At 42.9% G+C, this 21,614-nt stretch overlaps 1 protein-coding gene across 4 annotated transcripts in view; it reads left to right on the forward strand.

Annotated features, from left to right (window-relative positions):
* FBN2 (fibrillin 2) overlaps positions 1–21,614 on the forward strand; it is a 283,527-nt gene that overhangs the window by 129,610 nt on the left and 132,303 nt on the right. For 3 of the 4 annotated variants that reach the window (XM_019554934.1, XM_019554938.1, XM_019554936.1), the window contains exons 11-17: positions 5,219–5,338; positions 5,886–6,011; positions 8,938–9,060; positions 11,286–11,408; positions 13,788–13,940; positions 14,312–14,365; positions 16,406–16,531. In XM_019554934.1, the coding sequence (XP_019410479.1) occupies positions 5,219–5,338; positions 5,886–6,011; positions 8,938–9,060; positions 11,286–11,408; positions 13,788–13,940; positions 14,312–14,365; positions 16,406–16,531 (825 nt within the window). The remainder of the gene's footprint in view (positions 1–5,218; positions 5,339–5,885; positions 6,012–8,937; positions 9,061–11,285; positions 11,409–13,787; positions 13,941–14,311; positions 14,366–16,405; positions 16,532–21,614) is intronic. The other variant, XM_019554937.1, reaches the window with a different exon arrangement.

A 21,614-nucleotide genomic window follows, 5' to 3' on the forward strand; every position in this document is an offset into this window, starting at 1 on the left:
GGGGTGGGAGTCATATAGCACTTGACCCTGCACAATTGGAAACATAGTGCAATTCTTCCTAAACATTTTCTATATATAGGCTATATTATATATATTTCTATATTTATAAATGTTTTTTGCTTACTCTTAAAAATAAAACACAGTTTCATAGTTACAAAAAATCTAAAATCACAGCTGTTTCAGAGTTAAATAGAATTAAAGGGCTTATTCAGGCTGCAGTGTACATCAACACAGTCTAATCACATGATCAGTTTCTGAGCAATTTCCATCACTAGAAATCTTTCCAGGAGAGGGATTTTACAGGCATTTGGCCACCCGTCCTTCCGTGCTCTCCATACATTCACCAGACCAGGGTGATCCTAGTCTGGGGGGGGAAAGTGTGGGCAGCAGTGAGTGCTCTACTGTTTCTGAATCTGGAGGAAGTGGAGTAATGCGGAAAGATTCCTTGTGCTTCCCCAGACTAGGATCTAGGCAGGGGAGGAGCCTCCTCTGCTCTACTTCTGGTTTCCAGGAGCAGAGCAGAAGGAGCAGTGTGGCGTGACCAGTCCAAGAGGTGAGGGAAACAGCTACCTCTGTTACCTGTCTCTTCCCCAAACCTGGGATTGCACGGCTTGAGAAATGCAGGGAGAACATTTTCGTGCTCCACTCCCAGGCTGGTCTGGTTTGGAGGAAGAGCAGTGGGGCAAAACCCTCTGCCTGTTCCTCAGAGTGGGGACCACTGGTCTAGGGAACAATGGGGAAGCCCCCTCATCCCTTAGTCAGATGGGAGATCTCAGTCTGGGGATCAGGCAGGGAGCAGTGGGCAGCTGCTCCTTCCCTCCCAGTATACAGGATGGGGGAGGAACAGAGGGGTAGTGCCTGCCATGCCTTCCCTAGACAAGGAAGACCACCACTCAACTCCTCCTCATCCCCAGGAGGAATTGAGTGACAGATATTCTTTCCTGTTGGAGAAATCTTCCTCTTTGAAAGGGGAAGAACTTTCTCCTTCAGGAGGCATTTTTCCTGTGGGACAGACTTGATGAATGCCTATATTGTATTTTCTATCTAGGAGAATGTTGATTCTCCCACTGGAAATATAATGTCTGTACATAATCAGAATCTCCCTCACAATCAGAAAGTAAAAAATTAAGAAAGATTAGGTTGCTAAAAGGAACTTCTGTGGGATCAGTCCTATCTCTTGTGAGTGTTGCATGTCTACCATTACTAAATGAGGCTTCATATCTACTTACTGGGTGCATCTACATGTGCATATTAATGTGCATGAGTTTATTGCTCTTAGGCATGCCTTCTACATGTGCATCCAGGACCATAGCTAGTTGAGCTGGGACAGAGCAGCTGCAGATGGCAGGGGCCTGGGGAATCAGGCTGTCATCCTGGGACTGCTACAGCCCAGCTCAATGTGCTGTGAAGGTACTGGCTGGGGCATTAGGGTGCTTCAGTGTGAGGTTACCCTCATGCCTCAGCTAGCCAGGGCAGTGTCTACATGTGTGCTGATGCAAAGTAAAAAAAACTCCATAGCAGGATAACACTCGTGTTTACAAGTACTGTCCTCCTGTGTAGTTAATTAGTTTACTGCTGCCTGATAGCACTGAGGTGTAGACATATGATATTTTTACTGGGCAGCTAATTATTTTACTGCGCAATAAATGTCTTGTGTAGACATGTCCTCTGATTTGTACTTTAAACCACCCTGTTTTACAGCATGTATTGTAATTGTTATAAGAACTTAGTACTTGGCAAGGGGAGTTCTGAGATCTCACTGTAATTTTCTCTTTGAAGTATAGAGAAACAGTCACAGTATCTGAAGTGCTATATTGGCTTGTGAGCTGTGAATGGTAATTGTTGTAGATCAGTGATGCACAACCTCTGGCCCACAGACCAGATTCAACCTGTGGAACTGTGGGGCCTCCCCATAGGTCTGTAAATTTGGCAGAGGGGGAGCAGTGACAGCATTAATTGCTGCAGCTCTGGAAGCCATGGCATTTAATGCTACTCTGCTGTTAAATTTCTGGACCCATGGGGAGCCCCACAGGTCAGATGATATGTTGCTGTGCTCAGGGTTGTGCCAGTATGTGGGACTGGCTCTGGTGGGTGCCCAGTCACTGCACTGCGTGAGATCAGATGTGGCATGAATGAGGCTGCTGTATAGCCAACAGACCAGCCCCACTCCACTCACCTGACCTTTAGGGCTTGAAGGTTGAGCATCAGTAACAGATCAGAACAGAATCTGACCCTGGGAAACTTAACTGTATAAAATATCTGTATATTATATATTAAATTAAATTAAGCTAAAGGACTCATTTCAATCCAATTTGGATTCTGTTCTGGTTAGTGAAAGAACAGGCTTGTGGCATTGGGAACAGTCACATTTCACCATATGGGGTAGGGTTAATAATATATAAATGAACAATGCAGACTGTTACATCTCTTTGGCTCCCCACTGAGAGAAAACCCCAAAGGATATTTTAAGAATTCAGAAATAATTAAAGAATTTTTATGGGTAAGGTAAATAAAGAAAGTGACTTATTCCAAAATGATCCTTTCAGACCAAAAGGGTAGGATTATACACTGCTTCCCATAAACACTTCCTGATGATAGACAGATATAAACCACTGCTGTCCTAAGGGTTTTAATACTGAGCTGTTTTGTAAGTCATCAGTTCCTCTTCCTGAAGTGATAGGAGGCCTGTATACTACCTACCCTTCCTTATTACCACTGTTTTTGTGAAAAAAGGTTTTGGATAAAAGGTGAAAAAATCTAATACTAAGGAGGACCAGCAGCAGTGTGATATTGTGATTGTATCAAGATTTGTATTTAAAAAGGGTGTCAGTTTCCTCTAACCTTTTGAATTTTGTTTTCAGACTTAGCACAGTAAGTCTTCATAGAACAGTTGAACTTTCCATGCCATTTTTAGTCACATTTATGCTAACTAAGGTGGGTAAAACACTGAAAAATCAAAATAGTTGAGCCTGAAAAGGGGAATGGATAGATTGAGTGCTTCTCTTTCTTTGGATGGGACATGCACCCCAGCAATCTAAAGTCAAGGTTAACAACTATTTTTATTGGAATATGTTTATCTTTATTCCTTTTTATCACCAACCTATAATAATGTGGTGGAAGCCAAGATTCACATGCAATACAGTGAATCTTCTGGCACACCTGGATTATAACACATTTTTCTAAGTCCTATATTAGTTATTTGATATAGAGGGACATCACATTCCTCCTTTAGAGTTCATAAATTCATTTCCAATGAGAGTCCGTAGCAGAATAGACTTATTTTCTTGATGCAGCTATGAATTTACCTAGAACTGTATTCTAGAACATAATTATCACTTTGCTCTGCTGGAAATCTTAACAAGTTAGAGAAGTATAGGGTCTATTATTTATAAATTCTGTCTGTTCTCTAATGCTTAGGCAAGAAAAATATATAGTAGAAGTCTTTGGGATTAGGATGTTAGACAAAACATTCTTGAGAAAATATGATTTAGAGTTTGATACACTATCAGTAGATCTACTTGATTAGCTTTGTTCTGAAGAAATTATGTACAGCCCTTTTGGGCATGCCATACTGACTGAGCATGCGGCCAAAATATCCAGAGGATTGGTCTGCTGTTCATGAAAATAAAATATATTCTGTGGCCAAGAATCATCGAGCTGCTTTGGAGTTTGGAGCTAATATAAATACATAAAATTCTGTTAAAGGATAACAAATGGCTTTATGAACATATACAAGTAGCCACGCTAAAAAATAAATACTGTTTCTGCATTCTTTTTAACTCTTTCAATTTCTCTTTTCTTCATTTTTGCTTCATACTTTTGGCTTTATTGAAGTGATGTTATGAACTGCACATTCAACTGTGAGTGTTTCTTAAAGAACTAAATAGCTTTTGGATGAGAAGAGCTGTTTTATTCTTTTATTTTTTTCTTTTTATTTGATTCACTCTTTACCAGAGAACCTTCACTGAATCTAGCTCCTAGTTCTCTTATAGATCAGCTTGCTACAGTGTCATACTAAATATCTCAAAAGCTGTAAGAAATACATTTAAACATTATTGTATTGTTTGTAAAAATTACTTCATTCACCTGTATATCCTATTATATGAGAGATATTACTTGTAATATATCTGATAGCAAAACCAGTGTTTGCTATTTTCCAGTCTCAGGCCATTTGTATTTTCATATTGTGGAAATCTAGTAGTACATGCAGTCACGAACTGGAATTGAACAAACATGATTGTGGACTGCATTTCTCAGGCCAGCAGGTTACTTCCAAAGTATAAAGAACTGAATTGAACTGAACTTTTAAATCAGACCTTAAATGAAAAAAAGTTTGAAAATCTTTGGAAAGAAAAGCAAGCTACATTTCAGGTTGCTTCTGGCCCCATAAAGGAGCTAGTTGGTCTCTGGCCACATAGGACAAAGTACATACATTACACTTTTACTGGTGTAAGTGATTTGAACTGGTCTATACCCATAACAAAACAGAAGTTAAGTACACATAGGGCATGTCTGTATGTGCATTTATACCCACTTAAATTTACTGTGCAGTAAGCTACTGCACAGTAAGTGGGAATAGGCTGGCATCTACACATGCAGGTGTTAAAGAGCATTAACGGTGTGTGTGGACTGACTTGGGACTAAAGTTAGTCCCAAGTTAGCCCACACATACAGTGTTACTGCATAGTAAGGCGTCTGACACTTTCACAAAACCTCCGCCTGACACTTTCACAATACAGTCATTGTTTTAAAGCTATAATCTGAATTTCATTTTAGAGGCTCTGTGGTAAGCTCTGCTTTTAAGTGTTTAAAACTTGCTTGTTGCCCTGTAGATTCATTTTGTAGATTCTGATTATTTGGAAGAAAGAGAACAGGTGATTGTTCTATTTAATAAGTGAATACAAAGCTTTTTCACTTCTGTTAACTAGTGGTCAGATCTCTTGTCTCAAAGTCCTCAAAGCTTTTTTTTTTTTCCTCCTTTCAAAAAAACATGTTATCTGTATTCCTTTGTTTTTTGAAAATGCAGTTTCATGATTACACTTAGTATAGGTTTGTGTGTTTGGGGAAATAATTTTGTAATGAACGTAGGTTTCAAGTGTAAACATTTGGCTGTTAATTACCTTATTTCTTCAGTCATTAAATGGTATACCTGAAAGAAGAATTGCTGAATAAATAATAGTGTGAAGTCTCTAATGGGCATCTCCTCTGCTGCCAACAGATGTTGATGAGTGCACATCAAACCCATGTACTAATGGAGATTGTGTCAACACACCTGGATCCTATTATTGCAAATGTCATGCAGGTTTCCAAAGAACTCCTACCAAGCAAGCTTGCATTGGTAAGAAAATGTACTTGCACGTGGTGTAAGATGTTATGCCTGACCTGCTATGTCAGATTCTCTTGGAGTTTAGCAAGCAATTACTAGTAAAGTCTTTTCAGTAAATTATGACACTGATGTAATTGCCTTTAATTAAAGTTTTAAGCCTGGGTTACCCTTGCATTTTTTCTATAGAAAAAAACATAATGATGTATTTTTTCCCTTTGTCATTTATCCCTTCCTTCCAATATCTTAGTTACTTGTCTAGCTGTTTCACATTGAAGAATCCACAGAAAGAAAGGCAGTATTTAGATTAATAGATTCTTTAAGTGTAGGGGAATTATTGACTCTAATTATGAAATGATATTTCATAGGCTTTATTAACACAATAAAAGTTATTGCAATAACAGGCTGAAAGTATGATAATTAGTTCAAGAGAATGAATTTTTACCACCTTCAAAAAGTTTCTAGGAAATATTTTCTGACAGGGTCTTTTAAAACAATATCTATTACTTTGCCACTCTTAATTCATTGACTAGTAAATCATCTGATCGCATTTCTCACTTAGATATTGATGAATGCATCCAAAATGGTGTTCTTTGTAAAAATGGCCGGTGTGTCAATACTGATGGCAGCTTCCAGTGTATTTGCAATGCTGGCTTTGAACTAACTACAGATGGAAAAAACTGTGTCGGTAAGGAACACTCTTCTTTGTTTTTGAACAGTCTCTGCTTTCACATTTCTAGAAATTGCCCTTAACACAATATTCCTGATGTTTCAAGTTCAGGTTTCACAAAGTAACTTCTGATGTGAGGGATAGCCTCACTGGGGTCAAGCAGACAGTACATAAAGCTTCCCCATTCCCCAGATGCTGCAGAATGGTGCTTCAAAAACTACATTCTCTCCTTGAGTTAACCAGTGCACAGCTGCATTTCACCACCCATAGCCTGTTGTCATTGGTGTGGCTGATGTAGAAGATGGTGAGATAGTCAAAACCACAATCCCACATTCTTCAGATGCCTTTGAAAATGATTTGGGGTTTACCTCAGGAAGAGTGTCATGAGACTAACCCATGTAGTTTCCTAAGTAAACATATTGCAATTGTGACAATAAGTGACAATAAATGTTTAATAAAAGATATCACAAAAAAAGTTGCCTCGTATATATTTTCTGAATGATCATAGCTACAACCCTCCCCACCCCCATTGTGACTGCTGTCATTTGTGCGGTTTAAATAAAGTTAAAGCTGTTCTTACTCTTGCCCTACTCCCTACATTGCACCTTGGGCATGTTTACCCATTCATGAATGTGCCATAATTATGGCACATTAAGTTTAGTACCTATAATAACAGATTCTAAACTTAATGCATCATAATTGACGCTACTGTGCATTGGCACAAACAAAAGCTTTTTTGTGGCATTAATTTGCATTAAATTAAGTCTGCTGTGCGTTAGCACATTAGCATGGTTTTTGCTAGCTGTGCTAATGTGCAGTAGAATTAGTCTTCTGTGCATTAAGCGCCTTGTGTTGATGTTCCCCTTTTGTCACGTTTTGGCCCCTGAAGAGTCTATGTCTTTGTAGGTGTTAGTTTTATACATTTAGGCTGTAAAAGCTTTGCTGCAAGTGCTGTGGTTTGCCATGTGTTTTGTATCAGCTATTGTTTTAATATAAATAATAAAACATTTAATATTAAATGTACTTAGATGAAAAAATGTTATATTTATTTATATTTTAATGACTTAAGAAAACATTAAACATATTTATTCTTCCTGGTTAAAGGCAAGGATTTCATTAGAGTAATAAACTTTATCCCAACTACATAGTTGGTCCAATAAAAGATATCACCCTAAGAAATCTTTGCCCCTCGCAATTTCTGGAGCATCATGGCTTCAGCATCACTCTTACGCTACCTTCCTGCTTAAATGCATTAGGTAAGGTTTTGCTTTTTTGATAAGTCCTTATATTGATGCACTATTATATAGTGTATGATGTGCCTTCCCCTTTGATGGTACAAAACAGAACATTTACCACTGATGGAGTCCACAGGTGGTTATTTGTTTCAGGGAAACAGCATGTCCCATCCAGTCTCCGTAGAATGTGTCTTCTCCTTCCGTGGTGTTAAAGATCAGAATTTTAATTTTGATTATGAAGTGTCATGAGACACTTCTAAGAAAAATATCTTAGAAGTGTGGCTGCACCACACTGAATTCCTCAGGATGGCTAATTGTCATTTTGCTTCCTCCTAAAAGAGGAGGAGGCAGCATTTACCTGAGGATATACTCTGCTGAAATATTCTAGGCTAGTGGTTGTCAACCAGGGGTACGTGTACCCGTAGGGGTACTTAAAAAGCTCCTAGGGGGTATACAGAACTAATGTGGCTGATAAATGCCACGTGCATGCATACAGCTGCAGCACAGTACACAGGCAGCCAGGAGAGCAGCTGAGTCCAGCTGGTAAGTGTGTTGTGAGGGAAAGGTCCTGTGAGGGGAAGATTGAGGCCCCAGTGGTGGGGGAGGGAGTGGGGCTGAGGTAGGGGCTGCCCAGTCGGGTCAGGGCACTGGACTGAGCCACGTGAGGGGTGACTCCTGCTGCTGCACACACCTTGGAAGGCATGGGAGGTGTATGCCCCCAGATATGTGCAGGGTGGAGTGGGCTGATGCTGTGGGCTGGGGCCGGGGCTACACTGGACTCTTCCTGGCAGGGGCAGGGCCGGGAGGTCTGTACTTGGGGTGGGTAGCGGTGGCACTGGGAGGGGGCTACAGGAAGGGCTCCAGCCACTCCAGCATTTGCTATAGTTCCCCCAACACTCCCAGCACCACCACTGCTACCCGCCCCAAGCACAGCCTGGACCAGCCCCCAGCTGGGAAGAACCCAGCACAGGCCTCAGCTCACAGTAGCAGCCTGCCCTCACCCCATGTGCAGATCTGGGGCACCCACCCCCCCATGCACTCCTGGGGGTGCATGTAACAGCGGGAGCTGCCCCCATGCAGCTCAGTCCATCGCACTGCCCTGGCTGGCCAGCCCCTGCCCCTGCCGCAGCCCTACTCCCTCCCCAACCCCTGGGTCAGCCTGCCCTGCACCACCCTACCCTGTGTGCAGATCTGGGGGCATATGCTCCCCCATGCCTTCCCGGGGTGTGTGCAGCAGTGGGAGCTGCCCCCCCCTTGCGCCACCCCCGACTGAGCCACTTGTGGCTCCATCCTGTGCTCTGCCTCAGTTGTTCAGCCCCAGCCCCACCTCTGCTCCTTCCCTCACTGCAGGGGCCTTGATCTGCCCTCCCACTCCTTAAAAACAAGAAAAAAATATAAAGGGGTACATGAGCTGAAACTTTGAGAGAGAAGGGATACACTTGTTAAAAAAGGTTGAAAACCCATTAGGCAAATGACATTTTTCACTCTGCTGAAGGTGATGCTGCTTCTATGTGTAGTCTGCAGACTTTTCGGACAATTTTTGCAAATTTTACTTGTAGGGTTGAAACTGGGGAGGAAAAACAACTCTGCCATGTAGTCATTGAGAGTTTACTTTATTTGCACTAAGCAACACTTACCTAGTGATATCCAGAAGTTAATTCCTCAAGGATATAGGAACATAAGTAATTTTCTCTGTTCTGTTTCTGCAGACCATGATGAATGCACTACTACAAACATGTGTTTAAATGGGATGTGTATAAATGAGGACGGTAGCTTCAAATGCATCTGCAAACCAGGGTTTGTTTTAGCTCCAAATGGGCGTTATTGTACTGGTATGTATGACTGTGAGAATACATTAAGACAATTTTATTGAAACCGTCTTTTCCTATCTAGTGAACCATATAAGAATGACAAATCTTTTTATCACTTGGAATTAATAATCTTCAGTATCTTACTAATTTGGTACAATAGGTGATGAAGCTGCCTAAAAATACTCATTGGAATTCTAGAAGGAAGTTATTGAACCACTTACAGTTACAGTAGCTAGATGACAAGGTAGATTTTGAAAGCTATGGAAAAACATTGTAGCTGTAATGCAATCTGTGCACACTGCAAGAAATAGTTATGGGGGTGCAGTGCTTCAAATATTGATAATTTAAGTAACATTCAAATGTAAATTTTTCATTTGTGTTTTTTTTTCTTAATTACGTAATGTTTCTTAAAACATCAACACTACTACATTGGGCTAAGTACAAGCTTCTTTGGTGAAATTATTTAAAAGATAACCTTAAACATTTTAATAATGAAGACCAATTTGTTTCCTACTGAAACCAACAAGAGGTTTTTGTGGACTTTACTGGGTGCTGGATTGGGCGTGTTTTCTAGTACAAAATGATTTCATAGGTCAAGTTTATTTAAAAACATTTTTTCTATATTAATATTGGACCTCTTCTGTGAATCTCCTTCCTTTTAATAAGCATACAGTTTGTTGTTTATATTCAAAGGTTATTTTGGAGCTGTTCACATAGATGAAAATGAATAAAGTAAATCTGCTTTTCTCCCCAGTTGTACAGACATACAGTGTCTGCAAATTAAAGAAAAAAATGCAAGAGAAATCTTGGAATTTAAATCAAATTCTGGAATGAGGAGGAAGAGAAATTCCAACTCTTTCTCATGTTTCTGAAATACAAATTACTAGTGAACTTGCTGAGCATGAGGAAAAGAAGGGAAAAGAAAAATACTAGAGCTCCGCTGCTTGAACTAATATATGAGATTAATGAGCAGAGGTTACCTAGCTTTGATTTAACTCATGTGTCATGTAAGATAAATTACAAAGTGCTAGTTCATTCGGGGAGCAGACTCCCTTTCACTGCTTCTTAAGTATCATGAATAAACCGTCAGATTTGAGAGAGTAACAGATCAAAAGTCTCACCAGTTTTTGGGATTCCCACGGTATGTGCGGAAGTGGGTGTGTGGTGCAGACAGTTCTCCTAAGCACTTGGCTGCCCTTGGGAACTTGTGGAAGCTGAGGCATGCAGGGAGTCCTCCTCTCCAGCCAGAAGGCCACTTCATGCTTTCATAGCCATATTGAAGCACTCTGCGGGGAGCTGCGTGGTGCTGAAGTGCAGTGGTGTAACTAGAGTGGGTTGAATGGCGTAATTGCCACAGGCACCAGCTTCTTGGGGCAGAGTGAGAAAAGGTGGCTGCTGCTGGCAGCCACGTGTTAGTGATCACAATTATAATAGCAGTGGCAACTAGAAGTTGTCATGCTCTGGGTGCCTTCTACTATGCTTCTGCACCATTTTGCACATCTGTCCAGCACCTAACTTCATTTTTTAGACTGCTGTATTACTGTGAAATAGCTCACAGAAAAAAAGGGGGACATCTGCAATTAATGTGCTAAATATATAGTCTTGAGTTGCCTTTAGATTCAGTTTATATTCCTGAAAATTCGATTTTAGACATGTGCCTTTTGACTGAGGCCTTTCACATTAAGCCCATTGTTGGCCACAGTGAGTGCATCTACACATGTGCTTTACTGTGGAGTTGACTAATTAGCTTAACAGTAAAACGTCACCGCCTACATGTGTGCCTGTATTAGGGTGCAGTAAATTAATTAACTGCACTGTAGGATAGTACTGTCTGAGACAAGTAATATCCTATGGCAGAGTCATTTAGTGTGCCAAAATGCATGTGTAGACCATGACCAGGGCTGACTGTTGCACAAGGGTGCTACAGTGCAGGTGTTGCCTGCCAGCTAGCCCCGCACTGTACCGCCCTAATGCCCCAGCCAGCCCCACTGCAGCACACTGAGCTGGGGTGGAGCAGCTTAAGTTTATTTCTTCGCCCTAATAGCACATGTAGATGCACCCAGTGTGGAAAACTATAGTTTAGTCCCAACGTGGAAACAAAACAAGGCAATACTAATAATCCCTGTGCTATCATACTGCCAAGGAGCAATGTGTAAATTAAATTGAAATCTACTTACTCTAGATTAATTACATTAAACTACTTGAAAATGGTAATGAGTTACTGAGTTATGTCTTCCTCTGAGCAGATATTGATGAATGCCAGACATCAGGGATTTGCATGAATGGTCATTGTATTAATACTGAAGGATCATTTCGATGTGAATGTCCACCTGGCCTGGCTGTTGGTGTTGATGGTCGTGTTTGTGTAGGTAAGTGAAACTTCCTTAATGGGAAGCAATGAGAATTTAATAGTTAATGTCAGTATTAGCTGTAGAATTAAAATGTTTCTTAGTGGATTTTTTCTCCCACACTGCTGATATGGGAGCTGTGTTGGGGTCCTTTGGTCATATGATCTTCTATTTCTTTACTTGTATGCATCTATTCAGGGTGGATGGCTTCACTTACACATTTTGCCCCCCTTTCCACTGCTAATTACCCATCTCAAATCACTAGACAAGAAAATCACTTTAGTCAAGAGGATGTTTTCTTTTTGATATTCTTTTGTCTCTTACTCTTGTCCCGGCTCTCATTGCACATTCCTTTTGTGCTATGAAGGCCAGGTGAAATAGAAGAAACTCCCATCAGGAGATATACAACAAATGCAACCTAAAGAATAATTATTTTATGTGGACTCAAATTTGAACTCACTGTATTATGTAGCGTGCAGTTGTGCTCCCCAGTAAACTCAAAGTTAGATGTTAAAAAGCTTAGGCAATAACTGAACTCTTACTAACTCAACTTTAACATATATAAATTTTAGCTTCACATAATGAAAAATACTGGGTTTATGGACAACTTCTGTGAGAGGTGAACTTAAATTCATTATTTTTACTTCAGAAAAGTCTGAAAATCATGTTGTCATAAAAATTAGAGGAGAAAAAGCTGTAAAAAGGCATGTGCAGTTCTGGATAGTTCCAGACAGTAAAAATGATTTGTGCAGTTCAGTTTATGTTAAACTAACCTTTTTCTTAGGAATCTCTTGAGTCTTAAAAGAGTAATCAACTAAGGAACATAACAAAGGCTCAACCTTCTGTAATCTATTGTGACAGGAAACCTGCCCAGCTGCCTTCCTGGGGCACTGTGTTTTTTTCTTTTTCCACTAGACTGCTCCCCAGATCTGGGTTGCTCATTTTAATCTGTGCCCTTGGACGGGCCTGTAAAATCTGTAATTGTCCTGGGAAACATAGGACAGATGGTCACTGTATCTAGGATGCACTGCTCCCAGTCCCCTACCCAAAGCAAGGATAGAGTCCAGGTGCCAGAGCTTGTAGACACGTTCCTACTCACCAGTAAGAGCTGTGCAGGCAAGGAACGTTATTAACCATTTATGTGCAACTGCTTATAACTGTTTAATATCCCATAGATTTAGAATGGTCCAAGTATAACATGTAACTTCACCCTTAGTTATTTCACAGTATTATTACACAGCAGCAGAACCACTGAATCATCCAGTAGCATTTGGTGGCTGAGTGGAGCTGATTGTACCCTCTGTCTAGGAGACAGCAGTAGGAAGCAGTTTGGTGCTTGGTTTTCTGTGCTCTCTTTATCTTCTGTTTCCACAATTCCAACAGCTTAGGGCTTTACAGGTTGTAGGGATAATTCTACGTAGTATTTTACAGTAGTGTACTGATGGCGGGTTGAGGGGAGGGTTGATCAGGGCAGCAGCCCTTAGTGCTGCCTTTGATGGAAGGATGCAGAAATGGCTGCCACTAAAGCGGTGGCTGTTTGTGGCACCCAGATCAGCACAGTGGCAGCCGACACTGCCGTGTGCCCTTCTATGCCTCTGCTATTTTATGTATGAGCATGTCATACCGCTTTAAGAACTACCATAAATCATTACAATTTCAGCTGGAAATTCCCTTGAGATGACATGAAATTATGAGGCAAAATCATGATTCATTTGGGAAATTGTTTTACAGAAAAGATGTTGTAATTATTCCAGACATGCAGTAATGTAGGTCATTTCAAATATGGCACAGCAAAAATTTCTTTTAGACATAACCATCTGAATAAGACTTCTATCCAGCTTTTTCTGGTGAATGAGTTGGATAATATTCAGACAATCTGGGCCCCAGGAAAATATTCTTAATCTGAAAGCTAACACATTACATAGGACTGTCTGTTTTTAATCATGCTTACAGGTGGGTTAGGCACGTCCCAGGAAAATAAAATTAAAGAACTTACAGTCAGATGACCACATTCTGCCACCCATTACCTGTACATTGAATATATATATATTTTTCCTCCATGAGCACTGTCACTGACTCTTGTGGGACTATACACAGAGTAAATTACTGTATTATTAAACATAAATAAGCATGCAGTTAGCCCCTAAGTAACAGGTTTGGATAGAATGAACGTGTACTATAAAGGAGAATGGACACCTGAAAATATAATACAGACAGGTTTTTAGACCCAAAGTTTGCTCTACATGCCCTGGGCTCTCAATAACTTCTGAGGAGTCATCCTCTTCCAGGACACAGTGGTATCCCTTTCACTAGTTAAGATTATAGCTTTTACTTCTTTTTGAGAGGGTACTGATTTGTGTCACATGCAGTCACGGTTGCTTCTCTGTTTGACCTTTTTAGACACTCATATGCGTAGCACATGCTATGGAGGAATTAAAAAGGGGGTTTGTGTCCGTCCTTTCCCTGGGGCTGTGACAAAATCTGAATGTTGCTGTGCCAATCCAGACTATGGCTTTGGAGAACCTTGTCACCCATGTCCTACCAAGAACTCGGGTAAAGTTGCATGTTTCCTCTGATCACATGGTTTGCACAGACAGAAAAGTGTTATTCAAAGTAGATTAATAAATTATTTCATAATTATAATGTGAAGAGGACTAGAAATTGTACAGGTTGTCTCTGAAAATAGTATCTCATAAAAATAAGTGATAACATGGCAAAACTGTACACAGGGATTATTATTCACAAATTATTTATTTCATGTTACTTGTTATTTCATTCATGTATAGATATTTAATTTTATTAGATAAGATCATGGGAACATTCTTTTTGAAGATTTAAGTTGTTTTGTTTTAGGACAAAGAAGATAGAATAATAAGAGCCCTAACGTTCTTTATTTTGGAACATCTCTTGTTTCCTTCAAACAGCTGAATTCCATGGTCTGTGTAGCAGTGGAGTAGGCATTACTGTGGATGGGCGAGGTGAGATTTCAGATTTTCTTTTTTAAATATATGACTTAAATAAAAGGGGTTCTAAAGAAGATCCAGAATGTTCTCCATGAAACTTTGAAGGTAAGAGGGTTTTGTCTGGCCTTCAAAGGTTCATTCATCCTACAGTGGGAAGGATGAATACAATCAGATCCCTCCAAAACAGATCTTTCTCCTTCTTTTTGAGACAGCATTAATTTGTGTCACCTGCAGTGACGAGTCCAGTGCCAGTACTCATTCCACAAGTTGGGGTGGGCAAGCTATCTTCTCTGATAAATCAAAGCTGGAAGTGAAGTTGAGGGAAGGGATTCCCATATAGAAGCTGAGCAACAGAAATTAGAAGCCCTAAATATTTGGTACAGTGAAGGAAAAACTCCTTTGTTTGGCCTACATTGCCTTCATTTGAGAGGTTGGACGAGGTTTGGAGAGCTGGGAGGGCTGATGGCAGCCCTTAAGTAAGTGGAAGCAACTGAAGAAGGAATGACGACACACACTGTTATGATTTTCTGCCAGAGTGTTCCCAGATGAGTTAATAAAGTTGTGGCCCAATTAAACCACATCCCTTTCATTTTGTCTTTCTTCCTGTGTGGTCAGTGCAATTGTTCCAGTTCAAATCAATGGAAAACTCCCATCTATTTCAGTGGGAACAGGATGAGAACTTAGGAATGTACTTTCAGCCATAACATAGTAAGCATTTAAAAGCACCATTAAACTATAAAGGAAAAGGTCATTGCTGTACAGCACTGTAAGTGCCTAATCCTACTCTTTATCTTTTTATGGGCTCATTTTAGTGCCTTGCAAAATCTATAGATAATGTACAAGCCAAGTTTGTAAACTCTGAGCTGTCAGTTCATTGGATATACAAGATCTGCTGCGTTCTTTTGGAGAGGCTGTTACTCTCACAAGAGAAATAATGGTGGTCTACAATGCTGACAGTTCCAGCCAATGGGAATTTGCATGAAGCTCTGTTTGGAGGTTATGGTCTCTGCTCGATATATAGAAGCTTAACCACTTATTAGGGAAGTAAGGCAAATTGTATTCTCCAGTCTTCACCAGGTATTTGACCAAAATTGTAATGTTATCCAGGGATCAAATATAAATTAAAATCCTCTTGGGGTGCCTTGAGGAAATGGTAGCATTTGCTATGGATCTCTCACAGCAGGATCCTGCTGCCAGGGACTCCTGCTACTGCTTACACTGAGAAATTCTGCTCATTTACTTAACCATTCCTTAAAGCAGAAGAAAATTGATCCTTAGCTGGAACATAAAATGGCCCAGTACTATGTTATTCTCCTTGTTCACTCCTTACACAAACACACCAATCTCCTATATAATCTCTATGCAAAATCATGCTTAACTCTTTATCTTAATCACAGTATCTTAACCTCACTGCAGTGACAGTCACCAAACCCCATCCCCATCATTCAGTTCTTGAGCAACGAGTTTAGCCCAGGAAGCTTGCTCCCTGAGGATATTAGCAGAGTTGAGAAGTAGCTGAGCCTTCTCTCTCTACTTTACCACAAAAAAAAAAAACCTTAAGAGGGCTGAGCCTTCCTTCTGCTTTAGAAAGAATGTGTACTAAAGGGAGGTAGGATATAGAAGGTATAGCATGACATTTTCCCAGATATTCCAGTCTCTCATGAAGATGTTGGAAAATTCTGACATCTTTACATGAGATACAGCCAGAGGAGTGGAATTTTCCAATAGGATTATAACACAATCCTTTTTATCATGTCTTATGTGTTTGAGACACTTGGATTTCAATTGATTGCTATAATTCTAAAGCCTTGGATTAAGTCTGTTGTAAGCCTCTTAAATGCTTTAGGATCAACATATTAGTATATATGTCAGTCACGTACCCGTATTTTCAAAGTATTTCACTCAAGAATCATAACTTCTTACATAGGCCCTAAACCTACTGACAGACTTTGTGTTTTGAGTTAATGGTATTTTTATGTGTCCACCCACTCCTTAGACTTGTCATAGCTCTGAATACATGGAATAGCTACAATATTCTGTTTTGTATTAATATAGATATTAATGAATGTGCATTGGACCCTGATATTTGCTCCAATGGAATTTGTGAAAACCTACGTGGTAGCTACCGTTGTAATTGTAACAGTGGTTATGAACCTGATCCTTCTGGAAGGAACTGTGTTGGTAAGTTGCTTCATGTATTGAATTCTCACTCATTTCCGTAGAAGCAGGACTAGAGTGTGAGAAGAATGGCTATGACCTTTGGCTCCAAAGAAAAAGCACAACTTCTTTTTGAGAAAAACTTCCTCTTTAGCCGTTGCATGGCCACTACTTCTACAGTTGCTAGTATAGTTTTTGTCTGTCTGTTTGTTTTTTGAAGGTTTTTCTACTTCTTTTTAAAATTCCCATTGGTCTAGCTATCTGGGAAGTAATGGGAAGAGAGATCACTGCAGTTTCACAGGAATTCGAATAAATGTTTCCATATATCTGAATCTGTGTATTCATACTGCTGCACACTCTGTGTCAAGGGTCCCCAAACCATTTTCGTCTGAGGACTGTATAGTAATTCGCCAGAAGATAATTTGCCAAAGGCCAACATTTTCACATAATAAAATGGAGCAGATGACAGTCACTGTCATAATTAATGTAGACTTATGGCCCACTGAGACCCTCTGTTGCAGTATGCAGTGCTTCATTTTGGCTTAAATAGTTCACAGTGACTGCGTCTACATGAGATATTACTGCACAGTGGTTACTGCATATTCATTTAGTACTTGTTTATACAAGTACTAAATAAATGTGCAGTAACCTGAATTACTGCACAGTATTGCCAGCTAACACCTTTTTTGAGAAGCTGTTGCGCAGCAGCCTACTACTACTGTACAGTATCATTGCATCACAGCTTTGTCACAGAATGCTACTGCACAGTCAGTGTCTTGTGTAGATGCGCCCAGTTTGTAACAAGTGGAAACACTGCATCTAAGCCATCTGGTCTCCAGAGGCTGCAGCTTATTAATGAAGATGGAAGTGGCTGTGAGTGACATGACCTAATGATACTAGTCACAGGGCATGTCTGCATGAAGACACTGTACTGTGTAGTAGACTAATCTACTGTACAATAAAGTATCACTGTCTACATGTGTGTGACATTTACTGTGCAGTAAATTAGTCTACTGTGCGGTTAGCTAGTACTTGTAGCTACAAAGTACTAGATTAACTGTACAGTAGCTGCTATGCAGTAGAGCACATGTAGATGCTGACCAAATTCACTCCTGGTCAGCCACACCAGGCAGGGTACAGCCTCCTGCCTGGGGCAGAGCCATGTGGCTGGGACACTTCTCTGTAGTTGGCCCAGGATGGCTTCCAGAGCCCTGGCCTGACCTCTGGGGCTTGTACCTCCAGCTGCCTGGCCCCTAGGCACCATACCCTTCTGCTGCAGGCATGTGGCAAGCCCCAACAAAACCCAGAATCTCTGCCTGAGTCCCCAGAAAGCACCTGGGATGGCAAGCATTCCTGATGCCAGAGCCGTTAGCCTGGGTCCCCAGCTGGACAGAGAAAGAGACTGGCAACCTCATAGTGGTCTGGGGTGAGGCAGACATGCAGTGGAGCTTGGCTGGGACACCTGGACAAACACCCACATCTATGAGGCCATGGCGGTCTGCACGTAGGGGCACAGCTGTGAGCAGTCTGGGCGGTTGTGCTGCATCAAGATCAAGGCCCTGCAGGCCTAGTGGTCCATGTAATGGACCAGAACCAGCTGTCCAGGGCTGCCTGCGGGACCATGGCCTTCATGGGGCAGCTGGACCGCATCCTAGCTTTGAGGGCTGCCATGTGGACTCCAGCAGAAATGGGCTGCCAAAACCAGCTCTGTGGGCCAGTGCTGACAAAGTGCTGAGGAAGGGTCCCTCAGGGAACCAGTGGCGGGACCCAGCCCTCACCCTCAGCAGGCAGTGCAGGCAGCCTGGGCTGACACCTGCCGCACCATCTCTGGTCACGCACCCCAAGTGGGAAGGCCAGGCTGGGGATTGCCCCTGTGACAAACAGCTCCAGCTCCTCCCTGTAGGGGGCCACTGCCCAGGAGGCCAGGCGCCGTGCTGCCACGCCCCAGGACACTGCTGGCAGCCAGACCACCTCGCTGCCACCTGGGACAGAGTCAGACCAACAGGACAACCTGCCACACCTGTCTGGTAAGCCCCACATAGGGAGGAGGGCGGGGGGGAGGGTAAAGGGGTGCTGCAGCCACTTGTACCCATGACAGCTCACCTGCCTGCCCCCAGGCTGCAAGCCTGGAGCCAGGGGCCGTGCAGTGGGGGATCGTGTCCCCCTTTCCCCTTTCCTCCCTGCTCCTTCTCCTCCTAACACAGCCTGGCTGAGCTCCCTCCTGCCCTCCTGACTTTCCCACTCCAACATACAGGGAGGCAGGAGGCAGTTCAGAACTTTGAGCGGCCAATGGCCTCCCAGCTAGGCAGCCAGGGGCCTATAATCAATGGCAGTGGTGATATTCTCCTCAGGTACTTGTAAAATAGGCAGAGATACCCTCCAAGGGTGGTGCACATTTCAGGGAAGCACAGGCTTTCCTGGGATGCCATCAAAACTGAGGGCCCTGCTCCAGGTTCTCAGGCATGCCCAGGGCACCATGGCAATTAGCAACAGAAGGGCCTAGTGGGTTGGGAACCCTTTGGTGCACTCACACAGCTTATTGTGGCATGCCTGGCAGACTCTCGGCGGGGGCATGCTTGGGGTGCAGGCCATGTGTGTCATGAGCCCTGGCTCTGGATGTGTCTCCAGAGAGGGCTGCTGGGGAGAGAGAGAGAGGGGGTGTCACCAGCTCCCTTCCCAGACAGGCAGGAGCCCATCACCCCCTGACATTGGACACTGCAGGCTTGGTACCATAGGAGAAAATTGCCTGGCCTGTAGGGAGGAGAAAGGGGGGAGCTGGTCCACAGCTGCTATGGCAGCTGCCAGCAGGAGCTAGCCCTGTCTTAGCCTGCATAGGGGATGGGGAAGGTAGGCTGCCTGCTGCAGGCAGCAAGCATCCTTCATGCCCCCATGGAGAAGCAGGGAGGGCTCAGCCAGCGGCAGCCTGTGGCAGCACCCACCTGGGCAGTTTACCATAGTCCTCGGGCATCTGTGTGCACATGACCCTTGATCTGAGGCTGGACGGCACACAGCCTCTTGATACAGTGCCAGGACAGTGGCCCTTGCCAGCCTGCCCCCAGAGTCACCTGACAGGCTGTCCCTGCCCCCTGGAACTCCCTTTCAGCCTGAGCCTGCCTGCCCAGAGCTCCCTGCCAGCTTGAGGCTGCCCCCTCAGAACCCCCTGCCAGGCAGAGCTTACTTGCCTGGAACCCTCTAGCAACCTAAGCCCGCTGCCAGCTCCTGAGCCCCCTGCCAGGCTGCACCTTCTCCCCCCTCCCCTCCCCAATGGAGCTCTCTGCTAAGCTGAGCCTGCCCCCTGGCACCCAGGCAGCTGTGGTCAGAGCCTTCAGCTCCCCTTGGCTCCTGCAGGGAGACGTAGCAGGGCAGGCAGGAGCAAGCCTGGATCTGCCTGCTCCGCTAAGGAGCAAATCTGCCCTCAGTAGGGCACATCTATGCGAGATGCTAAAAGCACAGTAGACTAATTCTACTGCACATTAGTGCATCACGGCACATTAGTGCATCACGGCAAAACTGTGCTAATGTGCTAATGCACAGTAGACTTAGTCTACTGCACATTAGTGTCACTTAAAAGATGTGTGCTGGCGCTACTGTGTAGTAGCACTGATTATGATATGTTAAGTAAGTACCTGCTTATCAGGTGTGTGTGCTATAAGGCTCATGTCCCATTTGCCTAATGTTTTACTGGAGTGAGCCATGGAGAGAACCAGATGGTCCTGTGACTATAAAGTTCTGATGTCCTTCTTTATCTCTCCACGCCCTGTTGTATGGGTTTGTTTATTTGAAACCTTGGGAGTTGGATACAGGCTGGGATAGGTCTCTGGGATGGGCTTTCTTCATGAGGCTCCTCCCCTTACACCCAACCTAACCATGTCCAGGATGATGCATATCTTGACCTAGATCTTGTGTCAGCTTGTCACACTTCAAACCTCATCAGGATTTAAAGAAAGAAAACCTCTCAGGTGAGGCACTATCCCTGTCTCTCCTGCCACGTCTTGTTGTAAGATATAAAGGAAAGGTTCAGTGTGAAATCGTATAGGTGCCTCTGCGGGTTTTACTCAGGGTACTGCCAAAGCTGACATGGGGTTCTGCCTCTGCTACACCCCAGTCACTTGCCAACCACTGCTGATGGTGTTTCGTGATCTCCAACCACTGACACAGACTGCCAGATACTTCGTCCTAGTCCCTGTGGTGTTCTCAGGATTAATCCCACTAATCACAATGGTACTTATTCTCCCAGCAGACCTGTTACGATCACTGTGTCCCTTTAGCTGTTGTTTCTCTTCTTTTTCAATTGTATAATAAATTAAAATAGTGAAACTCAAACAAAGTTCTCTTGTCATGATGCTCTCTGACTCTGGCGTCCTCTAACTTTCCCTATTCTATAGAGCCTCCTGGCTCTTCTGATCCGTTTTCTTTCTTATTTAATCAAAATAGACCCCCATAGGGGTCCACCCTCCCTGACACTCCTGGCTTCTGCTCCCAGACGTTAGCTGCCTGGAGCCAGCTTCCATCGTGACTTCCTCTCTGGCACTCCTGGTGCCATTTAAATCTCCTGCAGTGGCGTGTTTGGCTGATGTCATCAGCTGTGCACTGCCCATACAAGCCCACAGAGAACTCATAAAGCGACGCGGCTGCACCACATGCAGTTCCAATACAGGTTCCTGTTCCAGTAAGTGTTGAGCACTTCCTTCTGACCCAGGTCCCTTCTGGACCAGGTCAGAATGGGCACCAAGGTTCTGGGGTTGGGTGGCAGGTCGGGCTGCAGTCCTGAGCCACCACACAGCTGAAGATGCTGCTGGCTGTTACTTGCTGTTCACTAAATAAGGATTATGTGTTAAACTCCTTCATTCAGGATTTCTGAGTCTATCCTTAAATAAATTCATTACAGGCTCCAAGGCCCATAAATTAATAAGCCTGTTCAGAGTCTGAGAGACATCTACCTCACATCAATTCATCCTCATTTCCCAGGCTAATTAATGCCAATCGGTCTATTAAAGGTTATTGGAGAATCCACCAGAATCAGTTCATCTCAGGTTCCTGGGTCAATCAAATTAAGTCAGCCAACAAAAAGTCCATCAGTTAACCTGAAAAAAGTATGAAATCAATT

This window comes from Crocodylus porosus, unplaced genomic scaffold (genome assembly GCF_001723895.1).
Source record: "Crocodylus porosus isolate Cpor-Errol unplaced genomic scaffold, CroPor_comp1, whole genome shotgun sequence".
NCBI classification, from domain to species: Eukaryota; Metazoa; Chordata; order Crocodylia; family Crocodylidae; genus Crocodylus; species Crocodylus porosus.